At 46.4% G+C, this 26,907-nt stretch overlaps 2 protein-coding genes across 8 annotated transcripts in view; one reads left to right on the top strand and one right to left on the bottom strand.

Moving 5' to 3' along the window:
* RAB1A (RAB1A, member RAS oncogene family) overlaps nucleotides 1-5,497 on the top strand; it is a 33,855-nt gene extending 28,358 nt beyond the window's left edge. For both annotated transcript variants that reach the window (XM_010593616.3, XM_003413641.4), the window contains 3 exons: nucleotides 2,704-2,799; nucleotides 4,320-4,451; nucleotides 4,679-5,497. In XM_010593616.3, the coding sequence (XP_010591918.1) occupies nucleotides 2,704-2,799; nucleotides 4,320-4,451; nucleotides 4,679-4,876 (426 nt within the window). In that variant the 3' untranslated portion in view covers nucleotides 4,877-5,497. The remainder of the gene's footprint in view (nucleotides 1-2,703; nucleotides 2,800-4,319; nucleotides 4,452-4,678) is intronic.
* The window catches only part of CEP68 (centrosomal protein 68), a 29,692-nt gene continuing 6,073 nt past the window's right edge, over nucleotides 3,289-26,907 (bottom strand). For 2 of the 6 annotated variants that reach the window (XM_010593615.3, XM_023552699.2), the window contains 7 exons: nucleotides 26,280-26,381; nucleotides 23,075-23,445; nucleotides 19,751-21,274; nucleotides 18,185-18,307; nucleotides 14,221-14,317; nucleotides 10,532-10,705; nucleotides 3,289-9,595 (listed from right to left, as the gene is read on the bottom strand). In XM_010593615.3, coding sequence (XP_010591917.1) covers nucleotides 10,536-10,705; nucleotides 14,221-14,317; nucleotides 18,185-18,307; nucleotides 19,751-21,274; nucleotides 23,075-23,410 — 2,250 coding nt within the window. In that variant the 5' untranslated portion in view covers nucleotides 23,411-23,445; nucleotides 26,280-26,381 and the 3' untranslated portion in view covers nucleotides 3,289-9,595; nucleotides 10,532-10,535. Of the gene's footprint in view, nucleotides 9,596-10,531; nucleotides 10,706-14,220; nucleotides 14,318-17,442; nucleotides 17,554-18,184; nucleotides 18,308-19,750; nucleotides 21,275-23,074; nucleotides 23,446-26,279; nucleotides 26,382-26,907 lie in introns of those variants that run through there. The other 4 variants (XM_064268658.1, XM_064268659.1, XM_064268660.1 and 1 more) reach the window with 4 other exon arrangements.

Below are 26,907 nucleotides of genomic sequence, written 5' to 3'. Positions count from 1 at the left end.
ATCTCAAGAATAGATTTGACGCATCGAACAGTAGTGACTGCAGACCAAACGAGTTGTGGAATGACATCAAGGACATCATCCATGAGGAAAGCAAGAGGTCACTGAAAAGACAGGAAAGAAAGAAAAGACCAAGGTGGTTGTCAGAGGAGACTCCGAAACTTGCTCTTGAGCGTCGAGCAGCTAAAGCAAAAGGAAGAATTGATGAAGTAAAAGAACTGAACAGAAGATTTCAAAGGGCTTCTCGAGAAGACAAAGTAAAGTATTATAATGACATGTGCAAAGAGCTGGAGATGGAAAACCAAAAGGGAAGAACACGCTTGGCGTTTCTCAAGCTGAAAGAACTGAAGAAAAAATTCAAGCCTCGAGCTGCAATAGTGAAGGATTCCATGGGGAAAATATTAAATGACACAGGAAGCATCAAAAGAAGATGGAAGGAATACACAGAGTCATTATACCAAAAAGAATTAGTCGATGTTCAACCATTTCAAGAGGTGGCATATGATCAGGAACCGATGGTACTGAAGGAAGAAGTCCAAGCTGCTCTGAAGGCATTGGCAAAAAACAAGGCTCCAGGAATTGATGGGATATCAATTGAGATGTTTCAACAAACAGATGCAGCTCTGGAGGTGCTCACTCGTCTATGCCAAGAAATATGGAAGACAGCTTCCTGGCCAACTGACTGGAAGAGATCCATATTTATGCCTATTCCCAAGAAAGGTGATCCAACCGAATGTGGAAATTATAGAACAATATCATTAATACCACACGCAAGCAAAATTTTGCTGAAAATCATTCAAAAACGGCTGCAGCAGTATATCGACAGGGAACCGCCAGAAATTCAGGCTGGCTGGTTTCAGAAGAGGACGCGGAACCAGGGATATCATTGCTGATGTCAGATGGATCCTGGCTGAAAGCAGAGCATACCAGGAGGATGTTTACCTGTGTTTTATTGACTATACAAAGGCATTCGACTGTGTGGATCATAACAAACTATGGATAACACTGCGAAGAATGGGAATTCCAGAACACTTAATGGTGCTCATGAGGAACCTTTACATAGATCAAGAGGCAGTTGTTCGGACAGAACAAGGGGATACTGATGGGTTTAAAGTCAGGAAAGGTGTGCATCAGGGTTGTATTCTTTCACCATACCTATTTAATCTGTATGCTGAACAGATAATCCGAGAAGCTGGACTATATGAAGAAGAACGGGGCATCAGGATTGGAGGAAGACTCATTAACAACCTGCGTTATGCAAATGACACAGCCTTCCTTGCTGAAAGTGAAGAGGACATGAAGCACTTACTAGTGAAGATCGGAGACCACAGCCTTCAGTATGGATTGCACCTCAACATAAAGAGAACAAAAATCCTCACAACTGGACCAATGAGCAACGTCATGATAAACACAGAAAAGATTGAAGTTGTCAAGGATTTCATTTTACTTGGATCCACAATTAACAGCCATGGAAGCAGCAGTCAGTAAATCAAAAGACGCATTGCATTGGGTAAATCTGCTGCAAAGGACCTCTTCAAAGTGTTGAAGAGCAAAGATGTCACCCTGAAGACTAAGGTGCGCCTGACCCAAGCCTTGGTATTTTCAGTTGCATCATATGCATGTGAAAGCTGTACGGTGAATAAAGAAGACCAAAGAAGAGTTGATGCCTTTGAATTGTGGTGTTGGCAAAGAATATTGACTATACCATGGACTGCCAAAAGAACGAACAAATCTGTTTTGGAAGAAGTGCAGCCAGAATGCTCCTTAGAGGCAAGGATGGCGAGACTGCGTCTTACATACCTTGGACATGTTGTCAGGAGGGATCAGTCCCTGGAGAAGGACATCATGCTCGGCAGAGTACAGGGTCAGCGGAAAAGAGAAAGACCCTCAACGAGGTGGATCGACACAGTGGCTGCAACAGTGAGGTAAAGCATAACAATGATTGTAAGGATGGCGCAGGACCGGCAGTGTTTGGTTCTGTTGTGCACAGGGTCGCTATGAGTCTCGGAACCGACTTGACGGCACCTAACAACAACAACATTTTTACTCCTAAAGACTTCAGTATGCATCTGTTTTACTATGTAAACACCATTATCGCAGCTAACAAGATGGATACTAATGTCTTCATACTATCTAATGACCAACCTACGTTCAGATTTCCCCGGGATTATCACTCATTTATGAGAGATCCATGTTGTTTAGGTCTTAGAAAAGGAAGTGGTTTCACTGAATGCTCCTGAACGGTTTTTCTAAAAACTTTTTTTTTGCCATTTAAGTCGGACTTAAATGGAGATCAATGTCAAATACAGTTAGACTCCAAAACTTCACAACTCTGTCCCCTTCGAAGGCTGTTTCGTTTTATTCTCCGCTTGTTTTAGACTGCCAGTCCTTTTTTTCTTTTTTTTTACAGTAGCTATTATTAATTTCCCATTACTATTCATCAAAATGTTGTCTTTCACCAGCATCTTCTAGTATTTGTGAGTGTTTTAAAAGCTATTGTAATTATAAAATATGGTTTTAAAAAGACCTGCAGATATTTAGCAATGACCACGCAGCTTAGAAGTGTGAGCGTTAAGAGGGCTGACGGTCCCTTGTCAAATCTTGATAATGTCCGTAACTAGTAAACCAGGTTGTTTCCCCTCCACCTGTCCTTTCTCTGACTGTCTTTAATGGTATCGTTTGGATCTTTTGTTTGTCTTGTAATAGTGGGACACAGCAGGCCAGGAACGATTTCGAACAATCACCTCCAGTTACTACAGGGGCGCCCATGGCATCATAGTTGTGTATGATGTGACAGATCAGGTAAGTCCCGGGGGGCGGCGTTACAGCAACAGAGCAGAGGTTACTGTTTGATAAATGCTGGGCTCCTTGACCTTGCATGTAAGCCATCAGCCGTCATATTGTCTATATGGCCGAAAAGTTGGTCCATGCCCAAATCTAAATGAGGCACAGAAAAGCGTTTGTTATAAAGCAGTCATCTTTTAAAACAGGTCCATTGTTATTTACTCCTCCATCATTTGTATAAATAATGGTCAACCAAAAACATTTTTTAATATTTTCCTTTAGTAAGTAGAAAACTTAGAAGTCAGTTTTACATTTGCTTTGAAGGGACCATTGTGCCAGCCTTCAGTTAATACAGCTAAGTCATGTTGAGGAAGAATTTTGCTCTTAATTTGAAAGAGACATTTATTCTAATATTGAAGAAAGCTCTTAAAATCCAAAGCAGCTTTTAATATATAGTCTTAGTTCACTGATCTGATCCCTTATCTAACAGATCTGTAGGTGAAAGCAAATGCCTGTTGATACTCTGGTTGTATTTATCGTCCAGTTTTTTTTTTTTTTTAATAACTTTGATTATTCGGGGGAGAGTTTCTAGGAGATTGTGGGTGGTTTGGTTTATACTGTGTTTTTGGCATCAAGTATTATTAGGAATTTGTCTGGCAGTTACACGTGTCCGAATTGCCAAAAGTGAGGTTGAGGGTCTCTGTCTGTGGAGGATGTGGTGCAGGAATAAAGGATTTGAATAAGATGAGCTAAAGGAGGCCTTTAAGAGGAGAATGAGTATCTGAAGATGAGCTGTTAGGAGAAGGTTGGGGCGGGGGTGATCCAAAGCAAATTTCAGCATCTTTTTCCTTTCTTTTCAAAGGAAAGAATAAAAAGTAAACTTTGAAAAATGGAATTTGTTTTTCTTGTAGCACATGTTAAATCCCACCTTAACTGAAACCGTAGCTAATTGGGAGATACCTAGAAGCACAGGTATTTAGATTCAGTGCCCGTTAGAAGTAATGAGTGGGTGATATCAAGAGGAGAAAAAAATGATGCTAATTTCAAAAGTCCCTAGTACTGTGAAGTATTTAAAAATGAAAATTCTCATTCCCTAAATATGATTAGGAAGAGAAAACTGGCATCTTTATCTTGGACCTATTTATAAAGCATCTTTTAACAGCTTTCAGAGCAGCAGACAACAAGCTGTCTATTCATAAGCCAAAATTTTATCAAACTTCAAAAACCAGGTTTTATACTGTATTTAATTTGCAAAATCTAAAACAATTAGATTTTCCTGAGTTGTGGTTTCATGTGTATTTTCCTCTAAAGGTATTTTCATTCTCAGGTCTTCAAGTTCTGATTTCTCATTTAGATGTGTACAGTTACTGAGTATGTCAGCTGACTTACTTCCCAGCACCTGTGAGTGGTATTTTGTAGTTAGAGTTGTCTCACTAGCTCTTTCTTATTCGTATGTCAGGCCAGGAAAGGTATCACTTGATTTGTTAGAGCAGCTGTGTCCAGTATGTTATCCTACTTAAAAATGTCTCTCTTTTTAGGAGTCTTTCAATAATGTTAAACAGTGGCTGCAGGAAATTGATCGTTATGCCAGTGAAAACGTCAACAAGTTGTTGGTAGGGAACAAATGTGACCTGACCACAAAGAAAGTAGTAGACTACACAACAGCAAAGGTATGCTTAAAGTTTGATTATCAAACTGGATTTGAATCATATATGGATATGGAGTCATACAGCAGCCACACCACCATCTGATCTTTTAAAATATGTGCACTGGAGTACTGTGACCATGAGTTTGTGTAGTGTTTGAGTCCAGTTAACAGTCCTTCCTCACTCTCCATTTCAGGTGGTAAAAATTCACAAAGTGAAAAAATAATAATTGTGCCTTATTATCATCTTAGGAATTTGCTGATTCCCTTGGAATTCCATTTTTGGAAACCAGTGCTAAGAACGCAACGAATGTAGAACAGTCTTTCATGACGATGGCAGCTGAGATTAAAAAGCGGATGGGTCCCGGAGCAACAGCTGGTGGTGCAGAGAAGTCCAATGTTAAAATCCAGAGCACTCCAGTCAAGCAGTCAGGTGGAGGTTGCTGCTAAAATTTGCCTCCGTCCTTTTCTCACAGCAGTGAATTTGCAATCTGAACCCAAGTGAAAAAACAAAATTGCCTGAATTGTACTGTATGTAGCTGCACTACAACAGATTCTTACCGTCTCCACAAAGGTCAGAGATTGTAAATGGTCAATACTGACTTTTTTTTTATTCCCTTGACTCAAGACAGCTAACTTCATTTTCAGAACTGTTTTAAACCTTTGTGTGCTGGTTTATAAAATAATGTGTGTAATTCTTGTTGCTTTCCTGATATCAGACTGTTTCCCGTGGTTGGTTAGAATATATTTTGTTTTGATGTTTATATTGGCATGTTTAGATGTCAGGTTTAGTCTTCTGAAGATGAAGTTCAGCCATTTTGTATCAAACAGCACTACCAGTGTCTGTCACTTTCCATGCATAAGTTTAGTGAGATGTTATATGTAAGATCTGATCTGCTAGTTCTTCCTTGTAGAGTTATAAATGGAAAGATTACACTATCTGATTAATAGTTTCTTCATACTCTGCATATAATTTGTGGCTGCAGAATATTGTAATTTGTTGCACACTATGTAACAAAACAACTGAAGATATGTTTAATAAATATTGTACTTATTGGAAGTAATATCAAACTGTATGGTGATAAGTATTGTCTTAATTCTTAGGGTTGAAGGGATTTATAAGTCTTGCGGTATACTCAAAACAGCCATTTGAGTGTGCAACCAGGGCGCTGTAGACCTATCTTAGAGCAGCATCTAAAGTGCGTTTCCCAGATAACGCCTGAGGAATGACCCAGGGAGGCTTTAACCAACCCTAGTGGTTCAGGAAGATCGAATTAGATGGAAAGCAAGTTTAGAATGTATGCTATCTATGTTTGCTGATCCTTCTCTAAAACCATTTGAAAGCGCTTCATCTATCTACATTTTGTTACTCACCTGTGGTAGTGCTGGAAGCTGCCCGCCCTTCCTAACTGGCAAAAGATTGGACTAACACATGTGCTCATACTGTTTCTTCCAGGCAGAGTCAGATGTTGATCATTTTATCCTCCACAATTGTACAGCTTAGGTTGGAGGAACGTTAAAAACACTGAAGTAGAAAACAGGAAATGTCACCGTTTGCCCTAATTATAAATTATAGCCCTAAAAATTAACTGAAAGCATGACTGCAGGGTGGGAATTATGAGAAATATATTTATTTGGGTGGAATTCTGCACATATGAAAATTTTGTCCATTAGGACCTTAAGGATCCTAGGGTTTGCTTTTTAGTGTGGGGAACAAAAACCTTTTGCTGACTGGCATTTTAAGGTGATGGCAGTCAAAGTTTTTTCCTTGGGGTTGAAGTAGCAGCCAAAACATTCTTCACACAGGAGTTTGGGACGTGGCTGTTGGCAACACATTTTATGGTGGGGATCTTTAATTCAGTGATAAAATTGAAGCTAAAAACAAGCTAAAAATTAAAGGTTTATTTTTCACTAAACAGGCAATTGAAATACATGGTACAAAAATAAGTGGTAAAATTATTGTAAAATGATATGGACAGAATAAATATTCAATTTAATTTTCCATCTGAGAATTTCACAATAAAATCATAGTTTACTTTGTATTATAGACGTGCTTGTTGGATCTATTCATCCTTATGTAAGGCAACTGACAAATTCCTGAAGGTACTAATTATTTGGGTGAAGATCTTTTTATAATGCTTCAGAGTTTTTTTTTTAACCTTATCAATACACAGAGGTACACTCCAACTATTTTCAAAAGAAGCTGAATGATACAAATGTTAGATGTGATGTCATGCACCAGTTTTATACAGTAAAAGTTGTTTAAACCAGCTGCTTATTCTTGATGAGTTAGCAAAAAACATGAGGTTAAGATGCAGGCATATTTACAGTTTTGAAAATTTTCTTCTTTCCCCCAATGGCCATCATGACGGGGGCTTGCCACAAGACACTTCAGCATGCTTCACTCTTCACTTTTATGTATATGACCGTAAATGTGGTAAATGCATATTCCCATTTCTGCCCCATTTCCAAGCACAAACCTTTCGAGGTACTATGGACTTTAATAATCGGTTCGTTTTTAAAAGGCTGCTATGTTTTAAATGGAAGTGCTTTACGTCATGAAGACTGTAAGTGGTCAGTCTCTGGACACCCTTCAGAATGATCTTGCCATTCTGGTTTGAGCAGGAAGGTGCTTGCACTGGAGTTCCCTTTAGCATACAGTGTTGCCATTCCAGTGTATCATCTTACAGTAACTCTTTCTTCCCATTCAGGCTTCCAAACAGGCCTGTCTTGACATCATTTCCCCTTATGCAGATGAGCTTAGCCATGGAGCTACACCAAGAACTCAGGTCTCCAAACTACCAGTCCAGCTCTCAGTACTGCCACGTCCTAAGTTCCATTTTAAAGAACTACTTAAAGCCTGGTATATTACCAGGGGATAAACTCGGGGTTTTGTCACCTGCCTCTAGTAAGTCAGGGTTGGCCAGCCAGACTGCTTGAATGTAACCCTGCATGTCTGCTCATGAAAATGGCACTGGCCTGCATTTAAGCTGAAACCATGTCAGCCTGAGTTTTAAGGGAGGTCCTGAACTTCTGAAAGCAGTGCTGAAGACAACAGCTACATTGTTACTATTCAGTGGCATTCACAGCCAGGTCCAGAGAGTTGGCACCCTTAGTCACACCTTATTTCAAAGGGGAGGAACAAAAACATCTGAAATCATTTTAGGTAAGGTAGCACTTTCTCAGGAAATAGGGCACTCCAAAATAAAATATTTGCTGAAAATTCCTGTCAGTTGAAGTTGATTATAATTAGGTTGTATGGGGACAGAATACCATATTGGACATGCAACTGCTGTATCTGCCAGTTTCTGTCTATAGGGTTGTCGTATTGAATTTGTATGCTAACTAAGACTCCTTTTCATGCATTTCAAGTTCAGCAGTAACTAAATAAATGGGCCTAACTGCAAAGGGCCCTTCAGTAACAAATGGAAAGACATGTTCCCAGTTCCCACATCAAAAAGGTGTGAAATACATCAACTGAAAAACTGAGGCCATTAGACATGTCTGCCTTTTTAACTAATCCTAGGTTTTTATATTTTACATATACACTTATAACTAAGGAGGTTTTTGGGTTTTTGTTTTGGTTATGTATGGAACTACGATGACAGAATTGTGACAGTTTCTGACCGTGCCCTTAAGCATTATGATAAACCATACCACAGTAGCAGCAGGTACTCAAAATCCTTATTTTATATGGCTACTGTTGAGTTTTACATCGTTTCCCTTCTAAGTATTAGAACTTAATGGCTGTCCTTCCAGTGATTAAAATCCAAGATATTCTGAAGCAGAAAGTCACGTCTGATGATAGGACTTTGAGTTCGTGTGGAGGTGGATGGAGGCACACTAAGATGATGCGGCTCAGTCCCCAGGACTAGAGCCCTAAATTCATTGTAAAGAAGGTAACTTTCTATGTTAGAGGTCTGCCTATGAGAAGAATTGCAGGGTACCTTTGATCATTTCTTTATAAACTGAAAAGATTTTCCTTTCTTGAGTGCCCTCTTAAAATGATTATTTCAAAGGGGTTTGAAAAGAAAACCTTTAACTGCTCGTGTCACATATACTCAAGGTCTTATTAGCCTTAGGTCTTTGCTTAGGTCTTACTAGCCTGTTGTAATAAAAATATAAAGAAAAAAATGTGCCTTTTCCTTCCATGTTCATTCATGGCCCAAATAGAACTGTTTTTGTGAGTGCTTTTGTTTTTGTAGAATCTGCAGTTAACAATAAGCAATCATTTTTTGCTCTAAAAAGTTATACGATTGGTGCTTTAAATGGTTAACCCATAGTTCCCCCCCGCCCCATCAAGGTACTTACATGTCAACTTCCAAGCAACAAAGAATTCCCTTCACCACTGACAGTTTCTGTGACCAACCAAACTGATCCTATCCCTTCCCTTCCCTTCCCAGCCCAGTTGTCACCTTCCAGGAAGGAGTAAGAGTAGAGGTCTGAATCCTCCCAGAAGTAACCTTATGCTTGATCATTAGCTCCATAGTCCTGTCAAAGCTCAGCGGCAATTCCCTATGTTTCTGGCACATATTCCTTTAAAAATATTAGTTAGGAAGAGGGAGCCTTAAGCCTTGACAAAAGGTGCCATAATAGTCCAAAGCAATCTGTAGAGGCTATTTCTCCCCCGCCCCCACCGCCTCCTCTTTTCATTTGCAGACTAAGGGTAAAAGTGTCTTCTAAAATCTTAGGAGGAATTTACAATAACCCAAGCTTCATTTTATAAAAAGATCCAAGCCCCTGGCCAACCATTCACTTTTGCAGTCTCTTGGGCCGCCTTGTATCCCTGAAAATATCAAGTGTTTGGTAACTTCTACTAGCCTTGCGATCATCTCAGCAGGTGGAAAGTTTAGGAGCTCTGGATGCTCTTTTGAACTGGATGGGGGGGCGGGGAGGAAGTCTTTTTATCATCATTACTCTCAAAAACTGAAAAGCCACATGCTCTTTGTAGAGAAGCACCGAAAACCTTGGTTTGGAAGAAACTATTTTACAGTAACTCAGTAGCCCTTACTTCGTGGAAAAGGAGGGCGTTTAAAGCTAGAAGTTAAGAGTTATTTTCCTCTTGACTTCAGTTTTAAATGGCTCTTGCAAAGGCTTCCTGGAAGTTTGTTTCTCCCACCAGCCAGCCAGGTTTTGGCTGACAGATTACATCTCTGCCTGAGAAGATGCCTCAAAGAGAAAGAGAAGCATTTGTTACAGGCATAATGTTGCAAGAATGTACGATCTATAGCAGCAATCATGGTGTTCATTTTACAGCTAAGGTGACTATTAAACTCAGACTGCTCTGATGCAAATACAGGGAATCCCTGCTGTTTACATGCCTAGATTTTATCCTTCATCTAGAAAATCTTGCATGAGGACAACAAGCATATTGCCTGGTAGGGGGAGGGGTGGGGAGATGATCAAATAAAGTCTGAATTGCCAACACAGTTGGTTCTCAGTCTTTTTTGGGATCACAGGGTCCAGGTGTGGGATTATGAAGAGCACTAGGCAGTGGGAAACCCAGTGGGCACTCCTCCCTTCTCAGTTCCTTTCCCATCATTCCCCTCTTGGACTTTTCTTAGGGATCAAAAGAAAGTCATACTAATTGGTTATCAGTAACTCTGGTTTCTGTGGATACTTCATGCTGTCAGAATTGCCTGGAGATGGGGTACCAAATGAATTGGGTGACAAGAGCCTGCAGAGCAGGGCACCCTAATAATGGACCCCAACAGGACGGGTGTACATGTGCAGAAATAAAAAAGGAGCTATAGGTAAGTTCTGCTTCCGCTGTCCTTGGCTGGTGGGGGAGTAGCGGCTGGTGAATACACTGCCATAGAAACAGGAGCGTGGGGCACCCTTGTCCTCAGCAAGCAGCAGGGAAGGGTGAAACAGCCATGGAAAGCACCATGGTGAGCCCATCACCATAGAAGACCCACAGCCTTCTTCCTAGCACTGGGAGCAGCTCCTTTTTCAGTACCGCAGGCCTGACTCTCCCAACATCTCATTTGTCTCAAAGCTCTGAGCTCAACAGCTTCTAAGAAGCAGCCGATGATTAGCACAGGAGCTCTACAGCAATAATCACCAGGTTTAGACAGCTTTTCTTCTTTGGGGTGCTCTACTTACCTGGTTAGAGCCCTTCACATTGGTGTTCCTTTGCTGTCACTGGCTTATTGTCAGCGGTGAGGGTGCAACCAGCCAGCATGTCCAAAGAGGCTAAGATAGAGTCATATACATGGTCTGCATGGCTCTCCAACTCGCCAGACTGTGCTGCGATCCTCCCCAGGACATCCTTTAAAACTAACAAATTGGGTTCAGAACAGTTAAGCCAAAAACCCTGCAAGCGGTTCCCAAAAGGTTGGCGGTTCAAACCCACCAGCCACTCTACAGGAGAAGGACGTGGCAGTCTGCTTCTGTAAAGATTACAGCCTTGGAAACCCCGTGGGGCAGTTCTACTGTGTTCTATAGGGTTGCTCTGAGTTGGCATCAACTTGATGGCAACTGGTTTGATTTTTTGGTTCAATAGTATATTTGGGAATGCTTGTGAATCCTTTTTTGTGGGTCCCAACAGAATGGACTTAATCTAAAAGCAGGCTAAGACAAGAGTGTTGGTGAGGCCAAGATTCACACCTACTGTTGAGTTAGAAATGTTTGTTGGAGGAAGGGATGGGCAAGGTCCAGAGTGCATCATCCTGCATGGCAGGCTTGTTTTTTTCTCTAAGTTAATTTCTTTTGTGAAGCACAAAGGCTGCCTTAGCTTCCTGAGCCTTTATCAGCTGTGCTAACACACTCCCTAGTTTCCTGCCACAGCTGCAACATCTGCCCGCAGAGGAAGTGAAAGGGGAAGCTGCTGACCTGCAGACAATGCTGACTGGATGAGCGGAAGGAGAAGAAACAGGCTGGCTTCGCTGAGATCGCCCCTAGGGAAGCCACAGCAGTGCAGTGTCATCAGCAAAGCGCTATCCTGACAGTTCATGACAGCGCGGGCAAGGCCGGCACAGGGATATGGCCAGAAGGTGCAATAAAGCTTGCGTCCAAGGGTGACTGGATTGGGTTCTGGCCACCCATGCTCATCAGACCTTTATTCAGTCCTGTGCCTTGTCGGTATTCAGGGGACCTTTATTTTTTGAACCTTTGACGTGAAGCTCTGTTTTAAACTTCCTGTTGGAATGTTTGAGTGGGACCAAGTAAAAGGGAAGCTGGGACTAGAAATGAAAAAAATCTTTTCTGAGTAAGATTTTTGTTTTTTAACTGAACCCACGCATATGGGGGTCTGATATGGCTTAATGCCAACAGGGTCAAGACACTGATCCACTATGATAAGGAATGTGGGTGTGAGAATGGTCAGACTGTGTGCTTAAGCAACTAACTGGGTCAGAAAGTACTGACAACCTGCCAGATTTCTGTGTCTAGGCCTCTGGCAGGAGGTGGCAATGGGGACACTTGGAGGAGAAGGTGGCAATAGGGACACTTGGAGGAGAAGGTAAATTGTGGCTGCACATGCTTAAGGTGATGCCGAAGCTGAGTAAGAAAACCTGGCTCTGAGGGCGCTGGGTGGAGGGTTAGCACCGACCTTCCCTGGCTGACAACGTGCCGCTGAAGACAGCGGACGTGGACCTCACTCAGCGAGCTGTGTAGTGTCAAGGGGAATGTGTGATTTTCACCAAAACAGCCAAGTTCTCCATTATTTCAAGCAGAGGGTGGGGAAGGGAAATATGTCAATGTGAAGGAGCCTGGATACATATCTGAAAACCACAGAAATCCAAAAGCCGCCTATTTGTAGCAGGTAGAACACCTTTAGATCCTCTTTGAGAGACGGACAAAATGAGGTGCTCCTTTTACAGATTCAGCAGTGGTAAGGTACTGAACTGGTTTTTAAATGAAGATCAAAGCACCCACAGCCTTAAAAGGGCCACTCTGACATGTGCTTCCTTGGTGAGGCCCCTGCACCTCCAGACAGCACGGCAGCAGCAGGCGTCTGTGCAGGGGGCCTCCAGCCAGGCTGCGCTCCCCTTTCCTAGCCGCGGGGGCCCAAGGCAAGCTAAAAACTCTGTCAGCCGGGAGTAGCCACAGTATGCAGCTCACAAAGCCATGCTTACATGAAAAAAGACCAATGTGTCAACTGCTTCAGCACTGTGTCTGGCAAATGCTGGAGTAATGACAAGCAGCAAAGGAGCTGGGCGTACTGAATTTCTGCCCCCACAAAGAACCAACAAAAGACTCGAGTTCCAGGGAACACTGGAAGAGCCGAACAGAGGCCTTAAGAGGGCAGTGCACTGCAAATGGCTCCCTAATTCACACTGGATAATCACTAACCTGGTCAAAACCCTTCTCTTTCAGGGGATCCCTGTCCATCAAAACCCCTCGACAAAAAACGAGTGGTTCTCAACTCTGGCTGTTTTGCCCCCAGGGACATTTGGCAATGCCTGGAGACATTCTGGGTTGTCAGGACTTAGTGGGGAGGGGTGTACTACTGGCATTTTAGAGGGTGGAAGCCAGGGATGCTACTAAAGATCCTACAATGCACAGGACAGCCCCCTGCTACAAAGACTCCAACTCAAAATGTCAATAGAGCTGAGGCTGAGAGACGCCATTCCACACCACCTCCCAAACAACCTGGTGAGCAAAGTTCCTCCTCCCTGCCTCTTAATAAGCTCCTCTGTGTCCTGCCCAGCTGCGCTCACGCTGCTCGCTCCCAACGTAAACCACACACCGTTCCAAAACACAAAGCGGGGCAGGAGATAGCTGGGCTTTCTCAGCCCTCTCTAGGATGTACAGTCTTACAGAAAATTAGGAGCTGCTTTTGGGAGGTCTATCACTCTCCTATAGGACAAGTCGGAATCAACTCCACAGCACTGGGTTTATCACTCTCCTAGCTCATCCTTCCTATCAGGCACACCCCGCCCCCCGCCCCCACCATCTCTGCAAGGACAATAAGGCAAGCAAATCCTTGGCCCCCTGCATACTTGATGTACTCTTGAAATCTATGATTTTTACACTTTCCTAAACTGGGAGTCCATCCTGCCAAATGGGCTTGAGTGTGGTTTGCGTTCACACTGCCCTCCCCGCCCCGCCACCCCAGTTTACATCCCCCAGCTATTCTCTGAGAGTAGGCTGACTCTCAAATCCTCTTGGACCAGAGAATCCTCTTCTGAAACAAATCCTCCCCCAAAGCATAACACAAAGCAGATAACCAGAGAGGAATTCAGCCAGAGCTGGAGGATAGGGAACCCCGAAACTGCCCACTTGAAATACTTCAGCCCTAGACTAAGGACCTTGATTGCAATTCACAGCGACCCTGCAGGACAGAGCAGAACTGCCCTGTAGGGTTTCCTAGGTTGTAAATCTTTACAGAAGCTGAACTGCCCCATCTTTCTTCTGTAGAGTGGCTGGTGGGTTCGAACTGCCAAGCGCTTTCGGTTAGTGGCCAAGTACTTACTGTGCTACCAGGGCTCCAGACTAAGGACAGTGGATTAAAAACCAGGACTCCCACCCAGAACACCAGCAGGGAAATAAAAGCAGAGCAGCAAACAGTTTAGTTCTTGCAGGGCTGATACAATTTTGATCAGCTTGCTTTTATGACTGCAACTGCCTTGTCATCTGTCTTGCAGGGGGCAGCTGGGAAGGGAAAGGGGCCCAGGTACAGTGGTGTGTGAGGTGCTATCTGACCGTCTGGGACTCCAATGGCAACAGGTGAGTGTGAGAAGGGCTCCTTACTGATGACAGCGTGTGTCCCTGAGTCTCTCTGAGCCCCGGGGCCTGCTGGGGAGGGATGAAGCTCCGGCTAAATTAAAAACCTCAACCAAGCACCTCACCTGGAGTGTTATCCAGCAGGCACTGAAGAAGAATCTCCCCACTCTGTAAGACGCTCTCTGTCAGGAACTGGTGTTCGTCTATATCTTTCTTAAATTGCTTAAAGTGTATAAGAAAAAAAAGCTTCGTTACGATGGCTTTTTAAGGAGGGTTATTCAAAATGAACACCATGCCAGGTAGCTAGATTCCCCTGTATCCTGGAAGACAAACCCCACCCAGTTTCAGAATCTCTGATTAAACAGTGCAGAAGTTTAACCTCAGCCTGAGCCCCAAGTAAATACATTCGATCATTTTTTCTGTTTACACTTTGACAACAAAAGAGTTTTCTTTTTCCTGGCAGAGCCAGGCTGGCTTGTGGACAGCTTGGAGTCAGGGGTTCCCTTTGGGGCCTCGCCTCGTGGGGTTCCTGGCTTCATGGGGTTCAATTCAAAACAAGACGTATTCTATTCTAATGGATCTGATGAGAAGCACAGGCATCTGCCATTAAATCAGCGCCTCCCCTCTGCGCCCACGCCCGCCCTCAGAGCACCTACAGGACGAACTCCTCTTGGGCCTCAGCATCTGGAAAACGGTGAGCCTCCTGAGCAGGAGAGATCTGTTCACCTCGCAGGTTCGATTCTGACTCACAGTGACCCTATAGGACAGAGAACTGCCCCACAGGGTTTCCAAGGAGCGGCTGGTGGATTCCGACTCACAGTGACCCTAAAGGACAGAGCAGAACTGCCCCACAGGGTTTCCAAGGAGTGGCTGGTAGATTCCGACTCACAGTGACCCTAAAGGACAGAATAGGACTGCCCCCCAGGGTCTCCAAGGAGTGGCTGGTAGATTCCAACTGCCTACCCTTTGGTTAGCAGTGGAGCTCTAAACCACTGTGCCACCAGGGCTCCTCCAAACCCTGTAGCTGCTGGTTTTTGATGGTCCTTCAGCTGCGAGTAAGTGTCGTAAAATCCACGGCCCACCTTTAGTCCAGGGCAAAGAACTTGGTGGCTCACATTTCGAGGTGATAACTTTACTCTTGGATTTACTATTTTTCGGTCTTCAGTTTTCCTTTGCCCGGATACTTATTTTATTCTTTAGTGCTCTCTGTAGTTTCTATGCTGCCTTAAACCCACTGTATAATTAAGACAAAGCACAAGTATATGAGAACAGGAGTCGTAGTTAAGATACTTGATTAGCTATACACGCATGTACGTTTACTTATGCTAAGCGGGAGTCAAGATAGTTCATACATATGCATGAGGCACAGACCATTCTTCCAGGAGATGAGGATGACAGTACAGTACCACTCTGTGACACAGCTGTGTGGGTGACACGAGGGCTAGGCCCCAGCGACCTGCAGCGGTAACTTTTGGCTGGCCTGAAAGCTGAGGCATAGAAGGATGGTATAAGGGATAAAATGGAGGCAACAGAGGTGTCCTACTTAGGGCCCTGTGACACGGCAGCTGCTCTGATGAGGCTGAGTCACCTGTGAAAGGCCATCAAGATTAAGTTCAAGGAGGGCAACTTCCTTTAGACAGCCTGGCACGGGGGGACCTCCTGGGCCCGCTGAACGGCTCTACGCACAGGGCCACACACTTCCTCCAGCTCACCCTGGGCAGAAAGTCATGGCAATCTCTCCACACAGGCCGGAAACCATTCCTACCAGAGTGGGGTGCCCCACCCACCCAGGGCCAGGCCAGGCCCCTCCCCTAAATGTTAGCGGGCTCCCAAAGTTGGAAAACAAAAGCCCTCCCTCCTGCCAGGGTATGGTCAGAGTGAGGCAGTGCAGCCTCCCTCAGGCTAATCTCCTACTGAAGATAGGTCAGGCTACAAAAGCTGTAAAACTGCAAAGGACCTTCCCAGAAAACTCTTTCTAGACTACCATGGGACTCAGACCACAAACACCTCTGTGCTTCACGAAGCTACTAGAAAGGCTTAGCCAACCAGACACGCTGATCAGTTCAGCCAAGGTTAACGTTATACTTAGGGTAACTGTATAATTTATCATCCAAACCAGGACACTTCTGAGACTGAAAGGTGGAACCTATAATAATCATGCGAGAACACCAGGTGTAAACCAGGACATTACAGCTATCCTAAATATGTTCCATCTAGGATCAAGTTAACCAGAACCCACAATTAAACAGCTATTTTTAAAAATAACAGAACCTTGATGAACCTTAATGGAAAAGGCAAAAAACAAACACCCAAGACAACAAAAAAAAACCCACTTAGGCTGTCCTATGGAACTTCCTGTGATGACAGAAACATTCTGTAGCTACACTGTTCAATGCAGCAGCCTTGAGACACCTGGGGCGAATGAGCATTTCAAATGTGGCTACTACAGGTGAAGAACCGAATCTTCAATTTTACTTACTTAGATTTAAACAGCCCTTTTATATGGCTAGTGGCTACTGAATGGACACTGCCTCGCCATACTTACTAATCCTGAGGCAATGGAAAAATTAAGTTATAAATTACCCCTAAGGGTTTTTAATATAACTTTATTTACTTTGTTGAGAATACACACAGCAAAACGTACACCAGTTTCTACACGTACCATTTAGTGACAATGATTACATTCTTCAAGTTGTGTAACCATCGCCCCTCCTTTTCTGAGTTGTTCTCCCCATTAACATAAACTCACTGCTCCTTAAGGCTCCTATTTCATCTTTCGAGTTGCCGTTGTCAGTTTGATCCCATACAGTTCTTAAGAGAGCATAATGCTTAAGAAAAGCTTTTTTTTTTTTTTTTACTAGTTAAACTAAACTATTGTTTGGTTTTAAGAAGACTTCAGGGGATATTTTTGGTTTAAGGTTTAAAGACTATCTCAGGGCAAGAGTTTCAGGGGTTCAGCCAAACTTCATGGCTCCAGAAAGTCTGAAGTCCATGAGAATTTGAAATTCTGTTCTGTATTTTCCCCCTGTTGATCAGGATTCTTCTATGGAATCTTTGATCAAAATGTTTAGTAATGCTGCGAGTAGTTATCTAAAATATATCTATTGATCCTATCCCATTCAGAGCAAAGGAGAATGAGAAAACCAAAGACACAAGGAAAATACTAGTCCAAAGGACTAACAGGCCACATGAACCACAGCCTCCACCAGCCTGAGCCCAGAAAAACTAGATGGGGCCTGGCTGCCACCACTGACTGCTCTGACAGGGATCACAATAGAGCGTCCCAGATAGTGGGAGAAACATGTAGAATAAAATTCAAACATCATAAAAAAAAATACCAGACTTACTGGTCTGACAGAGACTGGAGAAACCCCCAAGACTAAGGCCCCTGGACACCCTGCTAACTCAGAACTGAAGCCACTCCTGAAGTCCACCTTTCAGCCAAATATCAGACAGGCCTATAAAACAAACGATAACACACGTCAGAAACGGACTTCTTCATTCAATCAAGTGTACGAGACCAAATGGGCAACACCTGCCCAAAAGCAAAGACGAGAAGGCAGGAAGGAACAGGAAAACTGGATGAATGGACACGGGGAACCTGAGGTGGAAAGGGCAAGAGTGCTGACACACTACAGGGGCTGCAACCAATGTCACAGAACTCTTTGTGTATAAACTTTTGAATGAGAAACAAATTTGCACTATAAGCTTTCACCTAAAGCACGTGTATATGGACACACACACGCACACACAAGTTCAGTAATGGTAGCTAGTCTCACGGCAAAGGAGGCAGCTGTTCATGGAGGCAATGAGCCACACATTCCATGTCCTCCCATAAGTATTTTTGATTGGAAATAAATATATAATTTTCTCCCAACTCTATTTGGTCAGGGAAATAATCCATACATTTTAGAAAATTTTTAACATTAAGAATTTGGGAAAAGAACTTTTGATTAGATTTCTGGTGAAACGGTCACTTCAGCCACAACACACCAAGCATGTGAGTTATCTGAGATTTTAGTCTGTGATCGCGTAATTCAGCCGCCCCTTTCACAGTGAACAAGCCAGAAGCCAGGACCACGTATTTACCCGGTAAAGCTGCAGAGAAGACTTGAGGCCAGTAAGACTGGACTTGGGTGGAATCAAGTGGTTGGTCACGTCTGCTACGTTATACAGCCAGTGGATCAGGTCTTCCAGCTGACAGCAAAATGTCTGCTCAGACAAACAAAAGAACGCATGCTGTTTCCGACTGAACTGCTGCTTACAGTTATGAAGAGGCTAAAAACATCAGGGAGTGTCCAGGAGACTGACCTGGCACCTTTCCTGAGCTCTTCCTCCTGCCCCCCGACCCCCAGGACTCCAGACCTACACCACAACAGGAAAAGCCTCACCTCGTTCTATGTCCCCTCAGCCTGATGAGACACCAGAAGTGACAGGCTGAGAAGACACAACCCTGCAGGTGACAGTGGAGCAGATACGATACGGGCAGGGTCCAGCCCAGGGGGGCACACTGCCCCAGAAACCAATCCCTGGGCCAGCACCATGCTACTCTACCAAACTATTTCTGTGAGAAACATAAATGGAAAATGACTATAATCCTGACCAACCTGAACCCACGGCCAAAGACAACAGAATTATAAAGTGCTCTGCCCCCACCACTGCCCTGGACTCCAATGTCAGCTGCTTGCCCTGCTTGCCCTGGGGAGGTCGTAAGGCAAGTACTTCACCTCATGGCAGTACCTCAATCTTTTATCACAAAAAAAGTACATGGTAGCATTTGTCCTATCTCCTTCACAGGACAAAACAAGCCACCTGCCATCACAGGGAAGGTTGAAGCCCACCGGAGTACTAGGGAACGTTCTTAGCGTAGGCCTGATGCAGTGTTGACTGTGGGGGCCGCGGGACCCTCAGAGTTTACAGCCACGATACCTAAACCTTCATCCCGTGTCAGACGGCGAGAAGCTCTCGATATGTTATTTAATCTGCACAACATCTCTAAGAGGCAGACGAGCAAGCTCAAGAAAAAAAAAAAAAATGAGCGAAAACTCCCAAGGTAGCAGTGCCATAATTCAGATCTGATGCTAACGTGTCATTCCATGGAGTATTATTTTATCTCCATATGTTAACAGGTAAGCTACAAAAAGAAGGGTCTGCGGCTAAGAAGTCTAGAAAACGGTGCATCAATGCCCATAACTTTGGTGAGTCCCATCACTTTGGTGTACTGAAGTCTGGGAAGTTCTGCAGTCAAGAAAGCCACTTACCTTTGTTTAGCCCAGTGTTTTCTAAATAATTCCAAACGTAGAATGCTTTCTGTGCAGGACATCTAACATCAAGTCAGGAGCCCTGGAAAGCAGCCTGGGGTGGCAGCTAAGCACTCAGGCCCTGCAGACAGCCTGCCTGGGTGTGCTTCCTGGCTCTCCCCTTGCTGACTGTGAGGCCTTGGTCACATTGCCTAACCTCTCTGTGCCTCTTTCTCCAACAGTAAAATGAGAACATTATTTATCTAGTACGGGTTGTGAGAATTAAATACCATAAGGTAGGGTGCCCAGCACATGAACAGTGCTCAGTCAGCGTTAACATGCACATTATGAGGGCAGTGGGCTGGAGGAAGAGGTTGGATGCCTCCCTGCAAAGCCCTTAAACCTGTGTCTTTACCTTCACACATTGCACAAGCGATTCTTTTCCCTGCTCTTGTCTCCTGGGAGGCTGCCTGTCTGCATCCGGGTCTGAGAATACCCGCTGGTCCAGCACGGCCTGGCAGGTGTGTGCTCTCAGCGGTCCGGAGGGCACCCCCAGGGCCTGGCTGCTCACCAGACTGCCTTCCCCTGCAGAGTCTTGGGCCTGGACCAAGGAGCGCAGGAAACAGTGGTTCTGGCCCCCAGGGTCCCGGGACTCTGGGAGTGTAGTCATGGAGGGAAGCCGGCTTTGAGTAGAGTCTGATGGGAGTGAAGCTAGCCCCTCACTGTCTGAGACTTCCAGGGAGCTCTGTCCTTTGGCGGTCTCGGTGGGCAGGGGTACCAGGGTGGGAACAGAACCTAGATATGAAACCAAACTAGAAACCTGTGTCAGACGAGTGGGCAGGGCAAGATACTCGTCTTCACTTTCTACCTCCTCTTCTGCTTCCCATCCAGATGCAACGCAGGTGGGGCGTGGGGCACTCTGGCCAGCCCCCTTCTCCCTTTCTGGCTTGGAAGAGGGCCACCCTCCGCCCTGTGTCCTCAGTGTAGGAGAGCTCCCCTCAGGGTGCGTGCCCACGGGGAGCCAGACCTTTGGGCTCCTCAGGGCTGCCTCTCTGCTCTGCCAGGGAACAGCCCTACTGCCTAAGGCTCTGGGAGTGGATGTGAGCTGGCTACAAGAGAGCAAACCCACGCTGCCCTGCTTCTGGGGCACTCCAGGGGACCAGCGCTTAAGGCCTGGCTCTCTGGGCCCTGAGAAGAGCAGGGCAGTGGCCTCTGCTGGTGGGCAACTACGGGCCACATTAGTGGGTGACTTCAGGGTACTCGCTGGGGAGACAGAGAAGCTATCCAGGTCTACGCCAGAGTCCTGCAGCACAGGCTCAGTCAGCATGCGGCTGCCAAGATGCTTTGAGAGCGGAGGCCCAGGCCTCAGAGGATAAGTGTAGTCAAGCAGGTCTTCATACTCCTTATTTGGGTTCCAGAGAGGGGAGCGGCGGTCAGGGGAAGGAGGCAGGGAATCTGGCAGCACGCAAGCCCAGTACTCCGCCTGGAAGGAGAGGCGCCTCCTGCCCGGCCCAGCAGCTCCACCTTCAGAAGACACAGGTTGAGGTGACCAGTGGAGCCGAGGCCCTGGTCCCACCACAGACGGGGGCAAGTGGGGGGCGACCAGGTCCAGAGAGGAGGAGACTTTGGCAGGGGAGCAACTCTGAGGCTCTGTCTTGTCTTGGCAGCTCTGGAGACTGCTGACCGGGGATGAGGCAGAGATGCTGCGGCTAGAAAGCTCAGGAGAAGCAGTGGTACCTGGGCTCACCCTGGACATCCACCTTGACGAGAAAGGGAACCCTGAGACGTGAGGCTGCTGGCTGAGGTCCAGCACCTGGGGCGACTCGACTCGGGGGTCATCTTCAGTATCAGCATCATGTCCTGAGCAAAGGGCTGCAGTTCTGGGAGCAGTGAGGGTCTGAGGTAGCTCCTCCGAGGCAGAAAGCTCGGTCTCCTCCAACTGCAATGAGGGAAGAAAATGCGCTCAGGTGAAAATAATCAAGCCACATTTCTTTTTCAGATGACAAGCTGGGAGCTCTCTTTGAAGGCCCAGAAAACATTTAGGAAAAGTCTTGAAGGGAAGAGTCTGCTGCCTGAGGCAAGCAGCAGACACTGAGTGTGTGCTGCTAGTGGCCAGCTAGAGACTCGGCAGGCTCTGCAGGGCAGGACTGCTGTCCCCAGGCTGATGGTTGGTGCTTTTGAAAGCTGTCCCTCTGCAAATACCCAGTTCGTGAGTGGGAACTCGGACAGGTCTGTCAAGCTGAAGCCAGAATATACTGCCTAACCTTTGAGGAACGTCTCCTGGGCAGACAAAACCCTCTATCCTTCTGTCTTCACAGGAATCACGGCAGAACCCAGCAGGCTGGTGTCCCACCATGCCACACCCCCTCAGCTCACACACTGAACAACGGCAGAATGAGTCATTCACCCCAGCTTTTTCACTTTAACTTTTCCATCTGCCCAATGGGGAACTCATCCCCAAGGGAGGCAGGTTAGCAAAGTGGTTAAGGTCCTGGGCTTAGGAACCAGACCTGACATCAAACCCTTACTCTGCCACTTTCCAGATGGGTGACTTTGAGCCTGACTTCAGAAACACTGGTGACGTAGTGGTTAAGTGCTATGGCTGCTAACCAAAAGGTCAGCAGTTTGAATCCACCAGGTGCTCCTTGGAAACTCTATGGGGCAGTTCTACTCTGTCCTATAGGGTCACTATGAGTGGGGCAGTTCTACTCTGTCCTACAGGGTCGCTATGAGTTGGAATTGGCTTGATGGCAACAGGTGTTTTTTTTTTTTTTTTTCCTATCACCGGTAAATGGGGAGAAGAACAGTATCACCTCATCACGATGTGAGGATTACATGCACTCATGTGTGAAAAGCACACAGTAAGAGCTCAACAAACTATGCTCACACTCTTGAAGCTAAGCCCATTTCTGTGTTTGCTTACTTGCTTCCTGCCTCACTCAATCTCTGCCTCACAGGTGTCTGGCACCTCCCACTGCCCTTGCAGCCAGGCAGGTGGGCCCAGCCCGTCCTCTTCCAGACAGTGGTGCACAAAGCCTCCTCACAGGATGGGGCTCTGTGGCGGGAGCTTGCAGCAGCCAAGACCACAGCGACACAGAGAAGATCAAAGCCATTCCCAGGAAAGGCCTTGGCAAGCAGAACATAACAGGATGTCAGGACTGGGAGGGACAGATCACTCAGGTGACCCTCCCAATTACACTGAGGGCTCGAAAGGTTTAGTGACTTGCCTGAGGCCACAGAGCCTAAGAGAACCCCCTGTGCCAGCTGACTCCCACTTAAAAAAGTCACCTTACAGTCAGGGAGGCCCAAGAAATTCTCCTTGTCCAGGGGCAGTGCTGCCTGCCACACGGGCTACCGAGGCTCTAAACGGCTCTCTGGGTCCCCAGGGGACACAGTTGCTGGCACCTACTTCCCCCAGTCTCCAAACCTAGTTCACCAGGTCAGTGCTCCAGTTCAGCCCTCTGGGCAGCAGGCTCTGTCCACGGCGTCCCCAGGCCTCAGAAGGTGGCCCAGCAGTCCACTCTCAAGGAAGGGGAGATGCCATGGACAGAGCTCCCTACTAGCCCAAAACCCAGCTCTCCAGCTGAACCTGTAAAACAGAAATTAGGATACACAGGTTCCCCCAGCCCCCTACTTTGCACAGTGGCTGAGAAAGCATGTCAGATGGTGACCAAATGCAAAGCAGACTCCCAGAGGACAGCTCTGGATATATCTACAGTCCCGTCTCCTTAGCACCTACCTGGCTTCCCACAGAGGGCAAGGTGTCTCCAGTCCTCATGCCAGCAGGAGGATGCAGGCAGCCGAGAGCAGGCTGAGACTCACCAGCTACTGACTCCCTGCTGGTGCTGCTAGCCTGCTGCTGGAGAGCTCCTGGTGAACAGCCAGGGGCCAGCAGCCCCTCTGCCCCCCACACAGGGGAGGCGGGCCCTCCCTCAGCTTCCAGGCGGGCCGGGTTCTCCCTGCTCACTGGCCCCAGAGTGTCCACCTCCTGCTCCCTGCAGCTCCACCTCCCATAGGGATGGGCCTTTGTGTCCAAGGATGCTTCCACCTCTGCCTTTTCTTCACCCAGAGCCATTGAGCCTGGTCAGGGCTGCTGAAACCTTCCACTTCCTACAAAACAGACAAAAAGAGAAGAATAGAAATTTTCCTCAACTGTGTCCAGGAAACCTTAGTCTTTAATGATTAAAGAATATGCTCTTTGTTCAGGGAAGGAAAAAAGGACAGAAACAGTGCTACTTCTTCAGAGGAAGACTGAGGTCCTGCTTCTCCTTGGCCTCAGATCCTTCAGAAGCGACACAAAAGCACATTATTGTGTTCTCTGCTTTTAGAGTGACAGTAGTGTCACCCAAGAGGGCCAATGCAGGTCCAAGACAGAGGAAAGGTGTGGGCCTTGCATAGAGTCGCCTTTTCCCCTGTCCCTGTGGCCCAAGCCCACTGGGTAAGAGGTCCCAGCCTAGGCTTCTGGTGCCCTGTGCCACCATGGTTCTGTTGTCGCAATGTCCCTGTTGGAGGGAGGCTTGGACCTGGTTCTGGCTCCTCTGCTCTAAAACCTCAAGAGAACAGCAAGTAGGGGCATGTTCAGGACTCAGCTGAGCCCCACCAGGATGCTCCCCACAATGCCTGGCTGTGCCTGGTGGGGCTTCTCCTTCTAAGGCTGGCCAGTGAGCAGAGAGACCAGCAGCTCTTCTCGCACCAGCTTGACTGATGTGTAAGCTGGGTGTGGAGGGCAGCCGTGGAAGTCCAGATGGGTAACAGTGGTCGTGTTCACGCAGCGTGGGTGCACATGAGAGGGAGGGAGAGAAGGAGCCAGGTAGCCACAGGCAGGCAAGGGAGCACAGGGCGGGGACTCGGGGGAGAAAGAGGAAAGAGATTCCGAAAATATGACTGTACCAACATGAAGAGCTTCAGAGACAGCAGGGAGAAACCACCCACAGCTAAGTGCAACAGCAAGGGCTGCGGGCTGGGAGCACTGGGGGAATATGGCCAGAGGGCCAAAAAGCTAACGGGGGTTTTGGAGGAGGCGGCAAGGAAACAAGGAGCCCTCACTCAGGGTGTCTACAGCCTCCGGCGTGTACTCTGGCCAACCTCAAAGCTAAGATCAGACAGAAATAGCTTTGTTGCCTCAGGATGTAAAGAGGAGGTGCTGGTAGCAGCAGGGGAGCTGAGGGGGCCCTGGGCGCAGGTTCTTTCTGGATCTCAAACGCTGGGAGCCACAGCCTGGGCTGGCACATGGCAGGGCCCCACCCAGCCCCATCTGACCAGATACACGAGGTCCAGACTCACTCAGAGAGGACCCCAGAAAAGCCATGCACTTCACATGGACTCTTGCTTCTTTCTCATACCACCATATATAGCAGGAACTAGTCACAAAAAAGTATTTTGGCGGGAACAGGAATACAGTCGTATGGTTCAAATAACACACTACAGATGGAAGCCTTCCTGTCCTTGCCCCCCTACCTCCACTGAAACGAGTCAAGGCATGCAGAATGCCTGGAACAGTGCCTGGTTCACGGTGTATATGTGTCCACACGTGTTAAGAGATGGAATCAGTGTAACCGGTCACCTGCCAAGGAAGGAGCAAGGAAGCTGAACGGCAGGAGGAAAAGCAGCCAAATTTTCATATAAATCAAGCCCAGGACTTACTACTAGATACTCCTACAAAAACAGGTAAAGTGTCTAATTAGTTCTTATGTTTCCTCCTGTCTCCTGACATACATGTAGACAAACAAAATAGTTTCATCCCTCTCCCACCCTTTTAAATAAAGGGAGAAAACTATACAACGTATACCGTTCAGAACTTTGCCTTTTTTTTTTCCCTAACAAAATATCCTGGAGGTCATTCCTTAGCAATCCACAGAGAGCCTCCTCTTTCTTTTTCATCCCTGTCTAGCACTGTATTCCACTATAAGGCTGCATATAGCTTATTTCCCCACACTTCGGAAGGGATAGTTGGTTATTTCCATTCTTTTGGTATCACAAACAATATTATGAAGAATAACCTTGTAAACACCATTTGCAGGTGTGTTAGGCTCATCCACAGCTAAATACGCAAAAGTAGAACTGCTGAGGCAGGTGTAATTTTGACGTACATTACCAAACCTGTTGCCGTCCAATCGATTTCAACTCATAGCGACCCTACAGGACAGAGTAGAACTGCCCCACAGGGTTTCTAAGGAGCAGCTAGTAGATTCCAATTGTCCACCTTTTGGTTAGCAGCCTGAGCTCTGAACCACAGCGCCACTAGAGCTCCATTATCGTGAGGTATTAATTTACACCCCACCACGACATGCAAACTGCTAGTTTCCCAAGGAGAGAGTCACTTCTCTCCTCGTCTTACAGATGGAGAAATCAAGGCTCCGAGAGATTCAAATCCAGGACCACCTGACTTCAGAACCTAGGATCCTTATGAACCAAATTAAAGAGCAGAAAGCACACAAAGGAGAAGAGGGATGGACAGAGACAGCGAGCAAGTGCCACTTAGAAAGAGATTTTCATGGAGCCACAGTGTCCCCCTGTGGTCCTTTAAGAAACTGCATATGAAGATGTGAAAGGCAAGTTGTGTTTTCACAACTATGGGAATAAGCTGGGCCCAGGAGCTGGATATATGAGGGTGAAGGCTAAATCCGGAGCTCCCAATTCCTACTTTCTGCTCCACTCCTGAAAGTTCTCAATGACCAGAGGAGGGCCTTTCCTCCCACTGACCAGAGGTGTGGCCCTGAGACATGGGGCTGGAATAAGATGGTGCTGGACTAAGACAGGGTACAGGTAAATGTTGTCTGTCTTTGTTTTGATGATGTATTTTTGATTTGTCTTATCTGGACCTCACTATTCAAAAAAGAATGTATCCATCTATCCTGGGGCAGGGGCAGGGGCAGGGCCAGTCAGCCGGAATTGTAAGCCAGTCAGGAGACCCTTCTAAGTGACTTACAAGTTTACATACAAACCTGAACAAGGGTAACAGTGTCACCAGGGCTCGCAACTTGCTTCAAGGCTCAGGGAAGAAGATCTGAAATGCATCATGAATGATTTTCATGGGAACGGTATTTCTGGCAAGACAGAAAACAAGACATTATCTTCTGAGTCTGGATAAGCAGGTTCTTCATAATCTTATTTATCTGTCTGACAGACCCTGTTTTTCCCTTGCTCTACACGAAGTTTTTATTTAGGATGAGAACTAAGACAGGCTCAGACCCTTCCAATGAGAGACAGTGTACTCCTTTCCAAAGCAGCAGCCCCCTGGACTGCTGAGACTGAGGAAAATGACTTGCTGGGTTGAAACAACACTCTCTTCCACCAGGTCATTACTTCTAAACAACCTACTACTCCATGTGGGGCCTCCCTGCTCTCAGATCACAAATTCTACACTGTTCCTGGATGCCAGTAGCTCTGTGACCGGGAAGGTGCCTCCACTGGCCTCCTCCCTAACAGGGAAGTAGTGGGAGGCTGGGCTGAGTGACAGGAGGCACCCGAGCACAGACAAGGGACAATGAAGCCAGCCCTCCCCATATGAGACATTGGTACACCCCAGAACCGCACTGTCCAAACCAAGACACATGCCACAGAAGCTTCTGG

Source organism: Loxodonta africana, chromosome 15, assembly GCF_030014295.1.
Source record: "Loxodonta africana isolate mLoxAfr1 chromosome 15, mLoxAfr1.hap2, whole genome shotgun sequence".
Lineage (NCBI taxonomy): Eukaryota > Metazoa > Chordata > Mammalia > Proboscidea > Elephantidae > Loxodonta > Loxodonta africana.
The sequence above is the reverse complement of the archived record's forward strand: the minus strand, read 5'-3'. Positions and strand labels throughout refer to the sequence as shown.